Consider the following 15,084-nt stretch of genomic DNA (forward strand, 5'->3'; position numbering starts at 1 on the left):
AATTACATTTGCAAACATTAAAAAAACATGTCATTACACACTTTGTCATTATGGGGTTTTGAGTGTAGATTGATGAGAAAAAAAAGTAATTCCATCCATTTCAGAATACGGCTGAAACGTAACAAAAGGGGTATGAATACTTTCTGAATGCACTGTACATTTAGCAGACCCTCTTATCACACCATAGTGCCATCAGACGTTTGATACCAATGTAGGGTGAAAGGGGACAAATTGTGAACAGCTATATAAAAAATGGTATGGAAAAGTATTTTGAAAATAGAAATGACAGACTTTGAAAGTATCTTGTTAGAAAATACATTGGTGTGTAGTTCAGCCCAGTGTAATGCAAAACGCAAAATACAAAATGTGACCATCTCTGACAAGACTAAAGCTTTGCAAATACATTGGGGTTCTAAAATTATTGACACGCTTGAAAAGATGTGCAAAAAATTACTGTATAAAATAAATAATTGAAATACTGAGTTACATTGTATGTTCCAAAAAATGGTGGGAAATTATATTATTTTATACCAATACAATTGCTCAGAGAAAGATGTTTTGTTTAACAAGTAATATCTTCTTCTTTTTTTCAAAAACATAGAGGTCAAAATTATTGACCCCCCTGTTTTCAATACCTCACCTTGCGAAGATGATGGCACTGAGCTGTTGTATGAGTTAGAGAACACACAGCTTAGACCATTCCTCCATACACAATCCTTCTCCATACAAACTCCTTCTAGATCCTTGGTACCCTTCGTCTATGTTTTTGCACCAGCCTCTACAATTCAAACCACCAGCTTTCATTGGGTTTCAAGTTCGGAGACTGAGATGGCCAATGCAAAATGTTGATTTTGTGGCCAATTAAAATATTATTTGTGGATTTTGATGTGTGCTTGGGGATATACAAAAAATGTATTACTTGTTAAACAAAATCTATTTCTATGAGTAATTGTATTAGCATAGAATAATATAACAAAATAAATGTTTGCATATAATATAGCTCAGTATTTTAATAACTTATTATTGCTGAAAGTATTTCTCTGCTACCTTAACTTTAGGTTATAGCCAGTTCAGCAGTTAACGTTGAGACAGAAATATAGTACCTCTGTGCAAAATTGCTGATGAAGCTGCAGTATTGATGTTGTCTCCCTTGAATAAGCCTGCTAATTGGATGGAAGCCATTCACTACTAATGCAATAAGCTATTTTATTCTCCCTTTAAAGATCAAAGGGTTCAGTAACACGCACCCACGGGCACACACCCACACACACACACAGTGCCCAGCTCTTTAATTAGCTACACGTGATTTTGAAGGGATATCGAAGGACGAGACACACATTAGCCACTATTTGGTTGCAATGAACAGCTTTGTAGAAAGCAAGAATAATCCATATCCTTTTGATCCACAGGCTTTATGAGCACCCCTTTGACCTAGAAAGAGAAGACACTGTGATAAATTGTTACAAGCAGAGAAAGGAGGTGTACATGGTGGTAGTGGCTTATAATTAAGGTTGTTGCAGTGCTGAGAAAGAACACTCAGGATCTAATAGACAAGCAATTAATACAGAGAGAACTCATCGACTTTGTTTAACACAATCGTCTCAGCCCACTTCAATAAACTGTTCTAAGAACTGCTGTTTAGAAGTCAGCGCATTGACAGGGGATGGCTGGCGTCAATAGACATTGGAATATCAAACTTGTGGGTGTGTGTGTGGGGGGGGGGTGTTGTGCATTTGTTCTGTGTCCATGGTGACTATTCAACAGAACTTCAATGGGGTTATTTACAGCGGCGCCCTCACATTATTATTTGCTGCTGTGTAAACGTAATGCATCCAGTAAGATATTAAACAGCCCCCATAATTGTATAACTGGTCGTTTATTCTACAGGCTTTGTCATTCCATTCTCAGGATTCAGAGCATGCTTTCCTATGGATTTGATTTTCCTTTCCACCAATGCTCACCATGTATCCTTCTATCTGCAATAGAGGATGTTTCCTCCCTTTCACATGTCAAGAGAGTACTCTCTCTCTCTCCCTCTTTCTCATTTTCTGTCTCATTCTCTCTCTCCCTGACTCCATCCATCTCTGATATGTGTGCCCATTAAACAGAGGGAAGCTTAGGGAAAGTATGCAGAATCAAACAGTGATTAACATCTCATCTCAGATTTCCTGAATCGGTGTCTGTCTCCCCTTAATGGGCCACTGAAGGCCAAGATGCCACCACAGCCATGATTTATCAATGCTTTTACACCAACAAGTTGTTGAATTGGTTGTAGTATTGAACGTCCCCCTTAAAAAAATGACCACCATAAGTAATTCCTACATTCTGGCCTATTTGTATTTATCCCTGATTTGTCTGGGTTAGATCTCTTATCTTCAGAGCTTATCCTGTACTCATCACACAGTTACTAATACCTGTCAGTGTGTGGGAGAGAGAGAGAGCGGTACTGCCTAGCCTGCCTATCCATCAATCATCACAGTAAGCCAATTATTGAGAACAAAAAGCTTGATTTGACTTGAAATGGTGTAAAAAAGATGATTGCAATTGTTTTAGGCTCTGTTTCTAACATCTGCGGTTTGCATGAGTCATGATTTATTAATTGAGCAATAAACTTGTCAAATTGCATCACGCCAGTCAACGGTGACCTGAATCACTGGAACGCGTGTGTGGGTTAACCCATCACATGAATGAATGCGTGAGCACAGCATGTATGTGAGTGGAGCACAGCATGTATGTGAGTGGTATGTTTTTTATAACCAGGAAAGTTGACTGAGAACACATTCACAGCAACAACCTGGGGAAGTGTTACAAGCTGGGGATAATTAGGTGGCCATGATAGCAAGATTTGGAATTTAGCCAGAACACTGGGGTTAACCTCTTGAGTGTAGGGGGCAGTATTTTGATGTTTGGATGAAAAACGTACCCAAATTAAACTGCCTATTTCTCAGGCCCCCGAATCTAGAATATGCATATAATTGTCAGATTAGGACAGAAAACACTCTAACCTCTATTTTGAAAGCTCCTTGTTCCATAGCCTGCCTTTGCTCCATTTAAATGGATATCAACCAGATTCCTCTTCATATGGCTTCCCCATGGTGTGAACAGTCTTTAGACATAGTTTCAGGCTTTTATTTTTAAAAATGAGTGAGAAAGATCACATTGTTTGGCTGGGTGCCAGCAGCGTTTTGTATGCGCAATAGCTTGGAGCAGCCATTTTCTCTCTCTCTCCTATTGAAGAAGCTACATTCCCGGTTGACATATTATCGATTATATACTGTAAAAACAACCTGAGGATTGATTATAAAAAATGTTTCTACGAACAATACAGATAATATTTGGAATTTCCGTCTGCGATGTCGTGACCGCTCGAGCCTGTGGATTTCTGAACATAACGAGCCAACCAAATGGAGGTATTTTGGATATAAAAAATAATCTTTATGGAACAAAAGGAACATTTATTGTGTAACTGGGAGTCTCTTGAGTGCAAACATCTGAAGATCATCAAAGGTAAGCGATTTAATTTATTGCTTTTCTGCCTTTCGTGACCAATCTACATGGCTGCTAGCTGTTTGTAATATTTTGTCTACTGAGAGAGATGTCCTTACATAAACGCTTGGTATGCTTTCCCCGAAAAGCTTTATTGAAATCTGACATGCCAGGTGGATTAACAACAAGCTAAGCTGTGTTTTGCTATATTGCACTTGTGATTTCATGAAAATTTTATATTTTAATTTGAATTTGGCGCTCTGCAATTCAGCGGTGGTTGACTAAAATGATCCCGCTAAAGGGATGGGTGCATCAAGAAGTTAACACCGCTACTCTTACAATAATTGCCATGGGATCTTTAATGACCAGAGAGAGAGTCAGAGAGTCAGGACACATGTGGGCTAGGTATTCCGCTAGCGTCCCACCTCTACAACATCCGGTGAAATTGCAAAGCGCGAAATTCAAAATAGAAAAATTGTAATATTAAGCATTCATGAAAATACAAGTGTCTTACATCGTTTAAAAGCTTAACATCTTGTTAATCCAACCGCGTTGTCCGATTTCAAAAAGGCTTTACGGCAAAAGCATACCATGTGATTATCTGAGGACAGCGCATACAACAGCATTAAAAACATTTTTCAAACCAGCAGAGGCGTCACAAAAATAAGAAATAGCAATAAAATAAATCACTTACCTTTGAAGATCTTCCTCTGTTTGCAATCCCAAGGGTCCCAGCTACACAAGAAATGGTTGTTTTGTTCGATAAAGTCCTTCCTTATATCCCAAAAAAGTCAGTTTATTTGGTGCATTTGATTCAGTAATCCACCCGTTCCACTCGTTCAACATGCAGACAAAGGAATCCCAAATGTTACGGGTAAACTTCATCCAAACAAGTCAAACAACATTTCTAATCAATCCTCAGGTACCCTAATATGTAAATAAACAAAAGTTAAGACGCAATGTAGTATGTTCAATACCGGAGATAAATAACGAAGTGCGCGCCCTCAATCATGCGCGCCACAAGACTGGAGTCCTAACGAGGGACACCTTAGAAAAACTACAACTACTTGCTCATTTTTCAAAAAACAGGCCTGAACCCCTTTCTAAATACTGTTGACATCTAGTGGAAGCCATAGGAACTGCAGTCTGGGAGTAATTCCTTTGAATATCCCAGACTAGCGTTGAACTAGGCTGTGTTCTCAAAAAAATTATTCTAGATGGATTCTCCTCGGGTATTCCCCTGTCATATCAGTTATTATTGTAACAGTTTTAGAAACTTCAGAGTGTTTTCTATACACTGCTACCAATTATATGCATATCCTAGCTTCTGGGCCTAAGTAACAGGCAGTTTACTTTGGGAACGTCAGTCATCCAAACTTCCGAATACTGCCCCCTAGCCCAAAGAGGTTTTAACATCCCATCTGAAAGACAGCACCCTACACTGGGCAATGCCCTCAATAACTGTCCTGGGGTATTGGGATATTTTATTTTAGACCAGAGGAAAGAGTGCATCCCACTTTTAGCAGGAGCTGGTCTCCCATCCAGAGACTGACCAGGACCAAATCTGCTTAGCTTCAGAGGCAAGCCAGCAGAGGGATGCAGGATGGTATGCTGTTGGCTATTGTTATGGTAGCTGGTTTAGAGGCAACAGTACCACCAGTTCTTGAGACCAGTGTGAAGTGTACACTCTGAGAGCTACAGTAGGGTGACTTTGACCTCTCTTCAGTTGCGTTCAGTCAGCCACACTGGTAGAATAGAGGGCATTGACCTCTGCTACTGTACAGAAGAACGTCATGAGATGGGGCTCGGTCTTTGGAGATGGGTGATCTATTAGATTTCCCATTGAATACATACAGTACTGTAAAATTGTTTACTGAGATGGAAAAGCAAATTCAATACTGTGTATCTCTATGGGTTTTCGATGTATCAGAGAGATCAAAGGGATCAGCTTGCACTGTATTGGCTCTGAGCCTGTATAGGTTGCAGGGCATGTTATCTCATCGGCCTGGTCCTTTGACATAATTATTATCTACCCATGCAGAGATTCACTGAACCTGAAAGCTCCCCAAGGGCATCGGATGACTAGGGGCCTGAAGTCTCTCTGGAATGATTGTCTGAATCCCAAATGGCAGCCTATGTAAGGGCACTAGTTTTGACCAGGGCCCATAGGGTGCAGCTTCTCTAATTATAACTATTTATAAAGGATAGACTGTCACAAGCCATGTCCAGAGCCTGTTAGGGGAGGATGTTATGGTAATGTTTGTGGAGCGTGGACACAGTCATCACGAGTGAGTACGTCCCTGGGGAGTTCCTCTAGTATAGAATCATTCTGAGGATAGATTGTAGGACTTGTGTTATCAATGTAGTATCCCACATGCTGTGTGTGCTGTCTGTGTGACCTACCTTCTAACTAGCAGACCGCATGTCCTCACAGTGCTCACAGCGTGTGTGCATGCGTGCTAAGTGCTTGGATACTTGTCTGCGTGTGTCTTTCTCTGAACATAACACAACCGTTTATGCTGAAATCGTGTTCTTGGGACAACTTGTTTTATGTCAGTGGATGGCAGCCACAGAGGCAGTTAGGGGGAACAGACTGAGAGCCTAAGAGACACCTGTGAATACACCAAAGACAGGATGTATCATGGAAAACAGTTAGCGGAGTTTTGAGGATGAAATGGGTTGTGTGTTTGAGCCACTACGGTGTGCTGTGTGACCTCTATATTCTGGCTCAGGACTTGAGGATGATCTAAAATGAAATGAAAGAATGGTCTGTCCATTCATGTGAGACTGCCTCTGACTTTTATCACCTTATTAAAAAACAGCCCAAACTGCCTGTACTTTATACATATTTGAATATATATTTGTTTCATTTACGTAGACAGCATCCTCTGTCCAGTTGTCCTTTGATCTAAGTTCAGTGAGGGGAATAGAGAAGGTAGACAGGCATGAAATTATGTTTGGAAGGAACTTTTTGGCAGTCATGAGTGCTATGCTTCCATCATGACGAGATGCGATGTGGGCCTGGCTCAAACGAAACATGCTCCATGGGTGCCAGGTACCCTGCACTATTTGAATAATGCAACTGTACATCAAAGCATATGCCGGAGAGAAAAAGGGAATATTTCCATGTATATATTATGCATAGCATGAAATGAAGTGCTGTGGAAATGTAAGGGGAGAGGAGTGGGATGAGGGTGTGGGTGAGGGATAAGGGGAATGGGGCGTAAGGAATGGTTGGTTACAGAGTGACGAGCATCATTTGCCTGCAGATGTTAATCTAAGACGATTCCGCTTTTTGTCTCTTGTGTTCCACCTTGTCCGACTGTTTAAATAATTTCACAAGTGTTGCGTTTTGGGTGCCAGTTGTCTATGTTGACTGGTAACACCTTTTTAAAGGTAAATGGGGGACAGATTACAAAAGAAGATAATTCCAAGACTTTTATGACATGAGTCTCTTTCTTTTTTTGTTGTCAGCATTGATCAGACACATATCCATCTTCGTGTCAAACCTGAATACGACGATAAATGAATTGTAAATGTCATATGGATTTATTCATGCGTTTCCTGTATATTTTAGTGGTGCGTTAATATCTGTTTTTCCTCTTGTGTTTCAGCACGTACGTTGGCACTGTGGAATCTGACCCTCACACCCAGCAATGTCACCGCCGGTGAGTACAGTAGAAGTGTTCCTGTGGTCCCAAAAAGTGTAAGTGTGTGTAGCCTGGTGTCGGTTTATGTGTCACTTTTTGATGCTTTCGCCAAAGATATGATTCACGGTGTGTAACACCAAAGAGCTGCATTCATTTAGATAGAGAGAAAACGGGTGTCCGTCCGGGGCTTTATTTGCATTTTCGATCAGAATCCGTTTTGTTACATTTTGCTTTTGCTTTTTTTGTAAAGAGAATAACGACAAATGTATTGATCATCGTGTTTCAACTTGAATCAAACTCTGGACATTTCATTTGTATCAGTCAAAACTGTACAAATCAAATCAAACGTTATTGGTCACATACACATATTTAGCAGATGTTAGCGGGTGTAGCGAAATGCTTGTTTTCATACTTCCACCACTCCCCATCGTGGCAAAATTATTAGGATGGAAATTGCATTGGGACAATTATATTAGACAATTTAGCCAGTACACTTTATTTTACGGTCCTATTTTTGTTTATATTCGGTTTAATGTCACATCCCGCTGTGCTCTTCCAAAAAAGAAAGATACTGTAATGACCTGGCTAGATCATAAAGGAACAATTGTCCAGACAAAGGTTTGAGTTTAAGAATTTACGTTTTTTTAACCCAACTTCACACAGACTACTGTTTGGCCGTAGCCCACGCCAAATAAATGAAAGATAAAACAACCGTGACATTCTCTTGTGAAGACCAGACGTAAGAGAGAGAACAATGGCTAAACATGGTCTTAACTTGTAATGCTCCATCCCCCTTCCAAACCCCCCTCCACGCCACTCCACCAACCGCCAGGATGCCCGGCATCAGAACATTCCAGGCATTCCGGTGATTGGCAGATAGCAGGTTGATTGGCATGTCAGACCCCGCGAACACTGAGTACTGCTAAGTACAACACAACCTACTAATAGCATAAGACATAACACACAGCTGTCTGTGCAGGTCACTACACAGCCCCCCCCCCCCCACCACAAAGTCCCTTGCCCCAGGGAACAAACAGAGTTTCTGAACGAACTCTGAGGTCTCCTTTGCCTGCGTGGCCGTGATGGTCACAGAGTGCCCAGATGTGAAACAAGGGGCTCAGTCTGTGGCAGGGGGCTGACCCTGGGCCCAGGGGAAATGGGGGACAAGGATGTGGGAACGGAGAATATAGTCCGTGGAACCACGCGGTGACACAGGGGGGGGAGACTGGGGGAGTGGGCTGTCTGGAGCCTTGTCTGCAGCATCTGGGGGTGGGTGCCTGGAGAATGTCATTGCCAGAGAGGGGAATTGTGGGGGTCCCTGGGGTCTGGGGAGAAGAGGCCCCTCTGTACGGGGCTAACCTGTCCCGGTGCAGTGCCACCTTTCTCCCCCTGGGAGTACGCTGCACCCGGTAAACAACCTCCCATACCCTCTCCAGGACACTGCAGGGCCCCACCCAGTGGCTGTCCAACTTGGGGCTTCTGTCTTTCTTTCTTAAGGGGCTGTAGACCTAGACCAGCTCCACAGCCACAAAGTGCCTTCCCCGGTTGTGCACGTCATAGTTCCTCTTCTGCCTCACACCTGGTGAAGGTGTGGGCTGTATCCAGGCAGTCCTGGAGTCTCCGGGCATACTCCGGCCCGGGGGAACAGCAAGGCCATCCAGGGGCCAACCAAACGCCATCTCTGCAGGGGTGTGGATCTCTCTCCCAAGCATGAGGAGGGCAGGCGTGCAGGAGGTGGAGTCTTGGACAGTGGAGCGGCATGCCATGAGGACCATAGGCAGGTGCTTGTCCCAGTCACGCTGGTGTTTGGCACTGATGATGGCCAGTTGCTGTCCAAGAGTTTTGTTGAAGCGTTCCACAAGGCCATCACTTTAAGGATGGAGAGGAGTAGTGCGGTTCTTGTGCATACCCAGCCTCTCACACATGGTGACTCAAAGTTTCTGCCTTGGTCGCTGTGGATGGACTCCGCAGCTCAAAACCAGCTGAACATCCCCGCTGTCAGGGCGTCAACAATGGTTTCTGCCTCCTGGTCAGGCAGAGCATAGGCTCCGGGCCATTTTGTGAAATAGTTCATGGCCGTGAACACCCAGCGGTTTCCACTGTCTGTGGTGGGGAATGGCCCAACTACATCAACTCCCACCCTCTCCATGGGAGCCCAAACTGGGATCTGTTGGGTGAGAGCGGCCTGGAGGGCCCTGTCTTACTGTGCAGTTGTCACAGCAGCTGCAAAAGTCCTCCACGTCCCTCTTGTGCTGCCCCCAGTAAAAGCTCTGACGAAGGCAGTGGAGTGTTTATGTGACCCCAAAGTGTCCAGTCCCCCCCCCCCATGAGTGCTCTGGAGCCTCCCGCAATGCTTTTGGGACCACCACCTGCCACCTCTCCTCTCACGTAGCTGACTCCTTCCAACTCCTTTGCCAGCCGCAGTCTCTCAAACTTTGACCACAACCCTTTGGTCGCGAGTGAGAGCTCTGCCACCTTTTCCCATGGTGGCCTTAGCTGTGCCTTTACCCACTGTAGCACCGACTGTAGGTCTGTGTCCCGTCCCTGCTTCCGTCCCCATTCAGCCACATCGACACTCTGCAACTCACAGCAGACAGGCTCATTCGCCCGACACACTGTGGCACAGACCCCCTTCCCTGCACACAGCTCTCTGTCACGGCCCTCTCTCCGCTCACAGTGGTTGGCTCCGTCTGCAATAAAGGGCTGATGAGACATGGGGTTGGAGTGGCATGCCCTTGCACTGTGCACCACTGTGAAGTCGTATGGCTAAATCTCCCCCAACCAGCATTGAAGGCCTCCTCACACACCACTGTCCAAGTGAAGGCCTTGTTATTCGGTAGCAGGCGGTTCAGGAAGCAGCAACGCTTGAGAAGCCCCGTACAAACCTCCCGAGGCCAGGCCCAGGAAGCTCTTCAGCTGATGCTGGTCGGTGGGGGTGGGCCAGTCTCGGACAGCCCCCACCATGTCCTCCATGGTGCTGATACCCTCCTTCCCCACTCGGTGGCACAAGAAGGACACCTATCTCCTGATGAAGTGGCACCTCTTGGGGTGGAGCTTCAGGCCTGTGGCAGCCACCCTCTGCAGTACACGTCGTAGCACCCCTAGGGCTGATTGGAAGGAGCTGCCATGTGCGAGAATGTCGTCGAGTTATACCAGACACTGCTGTCGGGGGATTCCATCCAGCACGCTGTTCATCAAACGCTCAAAAGTAGCTGGAGCGTTGCACAGGAAGAAGCACAGGACCTTGAACTGCCAGTGTCCTCTGTTAGTGGAGAATGCAGTTTTGGCTCTGGCCTCTGGGGAGAGGGGTACCTGCCAGTAGCCACTGCAGAGGTCTATTGAGGAGAACCAGGAGGACCCCCTAACCAGGTCCAGCGACTCATTGATACGTGGTATGGGGCTTGCACCCCTTCTTAGGAACCATGACGACTGGCGCCGCCCAAGGGCTGTCTAAGGGCTCGATGAAGTCTGCCCGCTGCATCTCGCCTCCTGGTGTGGCAGCGGGATACGGCGGGGACACATCTTGATGGGCCAAGCATCACCTGTGTCGATCTCTTGCTGCACCAGATGAGTCTGACCCACTTCTTCCTCACTCAGCGCAAAACTGTCTCTGAATTCAAACAGTAACTGCTACAACTGTTGCTCGGGGTCAAGACCAACACAGTTCCTCACCCATATCTCCCTCACTGCAAACAGTGTCCTCTCCTCTCCCATCTGGGGGGCTGGGGGGCGTGGCCCGGGCTCATGGAGGGATGTGTCATGGAGGTAGCTGGGGGAATGTAACACACAGCCGCAGGTGACAGTGGGGCTGGAGAAAAGTCACACACAGATGTTGGGAGGGGGGGGCAGCCATGAGTCTCTGTTGCTTTAACTGTTGTAGTAAAGGGGTTGTTGAGTTGTGTGAATGTGACATTAGGGGGAGCCATGGTGACTGCCCAGTGTGCCTCCATTTAGGTCTCCTGAGATACAAGGTCCCTGCACAACCGCCACCCACACAGGATGACTCATAGTCCTGCCCCCTACTGTCAGGGCATTATTCCTTCCCTTTCATGTGTGCCAGCTCACCTGTGACTGTGTGGAGCTGCAAAGTTGTTGGCTCAATCTGAATCCAACCTTGCACACTATACGGCCTCACCAGGGTTACTATGGACCCAGTGTCCACCAGGACAGAGCAGGGCACCCCCTCCACAGTGACAGGGACATGATAAAAGTCCCTAACACAGGTCCGGCCAACCACAACAACAGGCTCCATCCGCTTGCCCTCGTCTGCTTCTGGGGGACTTGGATCCTTGCTCCCCCATCTGTGTTGGTGGGATCCTCCTGAAGATGGTGGTGGTTGGGAAAGCAAGCCAGGGGTCTGCACTACCCGGTCTATGAAGACCCTGAGTCGTTTCCCTGAGCTCTGGGGGACATGGGGAAATCCAGCGTAGATGGCCTGGCTGGCCACAACCCCAGCAGACCCTGGGACCAGGGCGTGTGTTTCGTGCCGCCTGTGGCGACACAGCATGAATGAGTTCAGTCATTACAGCCACCCATGCAGGCTATTCCGGCTCTGGACTGCTCTGCCCCGCAGCCCGCACAGTGGGTCTGTCTCCCTGCACCCCCACCAAAGCCACAGCTGAAGCCCCAGCCCACACAAGCTCCCTCTCCAAAGCCATCTCCATCTGCAATGACTCAGGATGAGCCAGCTGGGTCTGTATGTGCAGCTCTGTAGGAGAAAGCGCCTGGATGAACTGGTCCTGTGCTAGCTCTCTCTGCATGGAGTTGGGGCATGTGAGCATATGCCCACCGAGAGAGGCTCTCAATGTCATTAGCTAGCACCCTTAGTGTCTCTCCAGGCTTCCTGTGTCTATTACACAGCTCTGAGCGCAGTAGCCCGGGCTGTACACACTGTCCAATGCGCCTCCTCAGTGCTCCCAGTAAAGCCCCATAATCACGTCTGTCCTCGGGGCAAATCAATATCAAACAGGACAGAGCTTCATCCGTCAGGCATAAAGCCAACTGCAGTGCCCTTTCTTCATTCAACCACCCCCTAAATGAGTTAACAGTTCAAACTGAGCATGAAAAGCTTCCCAATCCGCCTCACCGGAATACTTCTGGGTCTTAACAGATTCGGACGCAGCCGGGAACTGGGTGCCGCCATGTTTGTTTACATCCTGAGCCCCCGATTCCTCTTGCCGCAGCGTCGGTGTCACCCCTTCGGTCCGCCCACCAGAATCCTCACGAAGCACAGTCGACGAAGTGCTCATGCCCGCTTCAGCCGACATCATTCTAGCGGTCTCCCTCAAGCGGCCTCTGCACTCCGATGCCCTGGTGATCTCCTCAGCCAGATCCCCCGACGTCCATGCACATGCACCTCCTTGGCCATAGTCGTCCCCTACCTCCCCCTTCACTTTCGGAATCCCTCAAAGCATTTTCAAACCCCGATGTCACGTACGTTAGCTAGCTACGGTAGTCAGCTAGCTAGGTGGCTAACTCTTATCTCCGTTTTTACTTCTGACACCAATGTAATGACCTGGCTAGATCATACATGAACATTTGTCCAGTCCGAGGATTGAGATTACGAATTTACGGTTACTGTTTGGCCATAGCCCACGCCAAATAAATTAAAGCTACCCTATAAAACAACCGTGACATTCTCTTGTGAAGACCAGACGTAAGAGAGAGAACAATGTCTAAACATGGTCTTAACTTGCAATGCTCCATCCCCTTGCTAACCCCCCCATCCAAACACTCCACTACACCATCCACCAGGATGCCCGGCATCAGAACATTTCAGGCATTCCTGTGATTGGCAGATAGCAGGTTGATTGGCATGTTGGACCCTGGGTACAGGTAAGTACAACACGACCAACTAATAGCAATACACATTATACACACAGCCTGTGCTGGTCGCTACAAAACATTTGACCCCCCTCCGTGAAATTAAGGGGAGGATTTTCTCTAAGCCAATCGCTATGCATCAGGGGCTTTTCTTTGGAAGCCCATGATGCATAGCTGCCTGCAGTTGTAAAAATTGTGCAGGACAAATTACAGTCCCCTTTGTTTGATTAATAAGTAACACATTTTTCTCCCACAGCCCGGAGTAATGTTATCAGCTATATGAGGGCTGCCTGCTTGCCTCCTCCAATCTGACGTGCTCTAATTAGTTTTAAACTGCCTGCAGCTTCCCAACTTTGCGTTTTATCCCCGTTTTAGTTTATCAGAATCGTGTTTGGGGTTGTGCTAGATTTTCAAATCCCTCCAGCGTCTCTACCTCTCTCATTTACATAGTGAGGATTGGATGTCTTCACTGAAGTTTTAAATCTTTGGGGAGAAAAAAAACATTGGAATGTCCTCTCCCCTTACGACTCATCGAATCACTAGCATATGTAGTCCGACAACGCTAAATGTACCCAGACAGACACCTCCTATTTTGCTTATGTGTTCCCTTCTCTTACTCCCATCTATTTATCCATCCATCACCCTTTACGGAAACACCACATCATTTCATGTGAGATTTCACATGTGAAATCATGTTTTTGGAACACTTTACATGTAATGAAAGTTCACATCAAGTTTCACGTGGATTTTCACATGTGATCACATATCCTTTCACATGTGAAATCATGTAGTTTTGGAACACTTCACATGCGATGGTATCTCACATGTCGTTTCACGTTTGAAGCATTTTCACATTTGAAAATCAAATTTGCAGTTCCACATGTAAGACAAATTCCCACGTGAAAATCTACCTCTCATATGTTTAATTGCATTTTCACAAGGGAAAACTGTTCACGTGTGAAAATCGAATTTGCAGTTTTACATTTATTGTCACATTTATTCCACATGTGTAGTTTTGTTGTTGGTATGATCGTCATGGAAGGTCGCTGTGAGGTGTTAATCCCGTTATCCCCAGGTACAGGTTTGCTCCTACCTGTAAGCATGTTTTCCACTAGAGTGTTGTCGCTAGCACGTTAACACAGATGTTGCTAGTACGTCAGTGGCTCGCAGTGGATTACGGGTCCATAGACAGCCACGCAGATTGTGACTCACCTCTTCTGTGTATATCACATCTTCTTATTTTCCATGAATCGGAAATATTTGATTATTTTATCATGCTTTCTTCTTTATGCACAGGCATTGCAGGAATGAACAAACATCACAGGGGAAAACTGTCACCTAACCCTAACTGAAAATCACTCTGCATAAGAGTGTATGCTAAATCACCAAAAATGGAAATGGAAAATACCCTAAAGGGCGACAGAGAACTGAGATGTACGCATGGTTATTGCTGGGATGATCTAAATACAACAGAAAGCTAACCCACTCACCTCCCACTATGTATCCAATGTACCGGCTTAACACATAATGTCTGTGCGTAATAGAATGTCAGATTGTCATAGAGAAACTGCCTGCATCAGTGCAGGCCAGCATCTAGCAGGCCACCATCTCGGATTCTCCTCTTCACTGTTGACATTGAGACTGGTGTTTTGCGGGTACTATTTAATGAAGCTGCCAGTTGAGGACTTGCGAGGCGTCTGTTTCTCAAACTAGACACTCTAATGTACTTATCCTCTTGCTCAGTTGTGTACCGGGGCCTCCCACTCCCCTTTCTATCCTGGTTAGAGCCAGTTCTGTTCTGTGAAGGGAGTAGTACACAGCATTGTATGAGATCTTCAGTTTCTTGGCAATTTCTCGCATGGAATAGCCTTCAATTCTCAGAACAAGAATAGACTGACGAGTTTCAGAAAAAAGTCCTTTGTTTCTGGCCATTTTGAGCCTGTAATCGAACCCACAGATGCTGATGCTCCAGATACTCAACTAGTCTAAAGAATGCCAGTTTTATTTCTTCTTTAACCAGACAACAGTTTTCAGCTGTGCTAACATAATTGCAAAAGGATTTTCTAGTGATCAATTAGCCTTTTAAAATGATAAACTTGGATTAGCTAACACAACTTGCCATTGG

At 45.7% G+C, this 15,084-nt stretch overlaps 1 protein-coding gene across 1 annotated transcript in view; it reads left to right on the plus strand.

Annotated features, from left to right (window-relative positions):
• LOC112225893 (corticotropin-releasing factor receptor 1-like) overlaps positions 1 to 15,084 on the plus strand; it is a 162,467-nt gene that overhangs the window by 67,441 nt on the left and 79,942 nt on the right. Inside the window, exon 3 of the mRNA XM_024390012.2 lies at positions 7,101 to 7,154. Within this exon, the coding sequence (XP_024245780.1) occupies positions 7,101 to 7,154 (54 nt within the window). The remainder of the gene's footprint in view (positions 1 to 7,100; positions 7,155 to 15,084) is intronic.

The sequence above is a fragment of the Oncorhynchus tshawytscha genome, linkage group LG27 (assembly GCF_018296145.1).
Source record: "Oncorhynchus tshawytscha isolate Ot180627B linkage group LG27, Otsh_v2.0, whole genome shotgun sequence".
Lineage (NCBI taxonomy): Eukaryota > Metazoa > Chordata > Actinopteri > Salmoniformes > Salmonidae > Oncorhynchus > Oncorhynchus tshawytscha.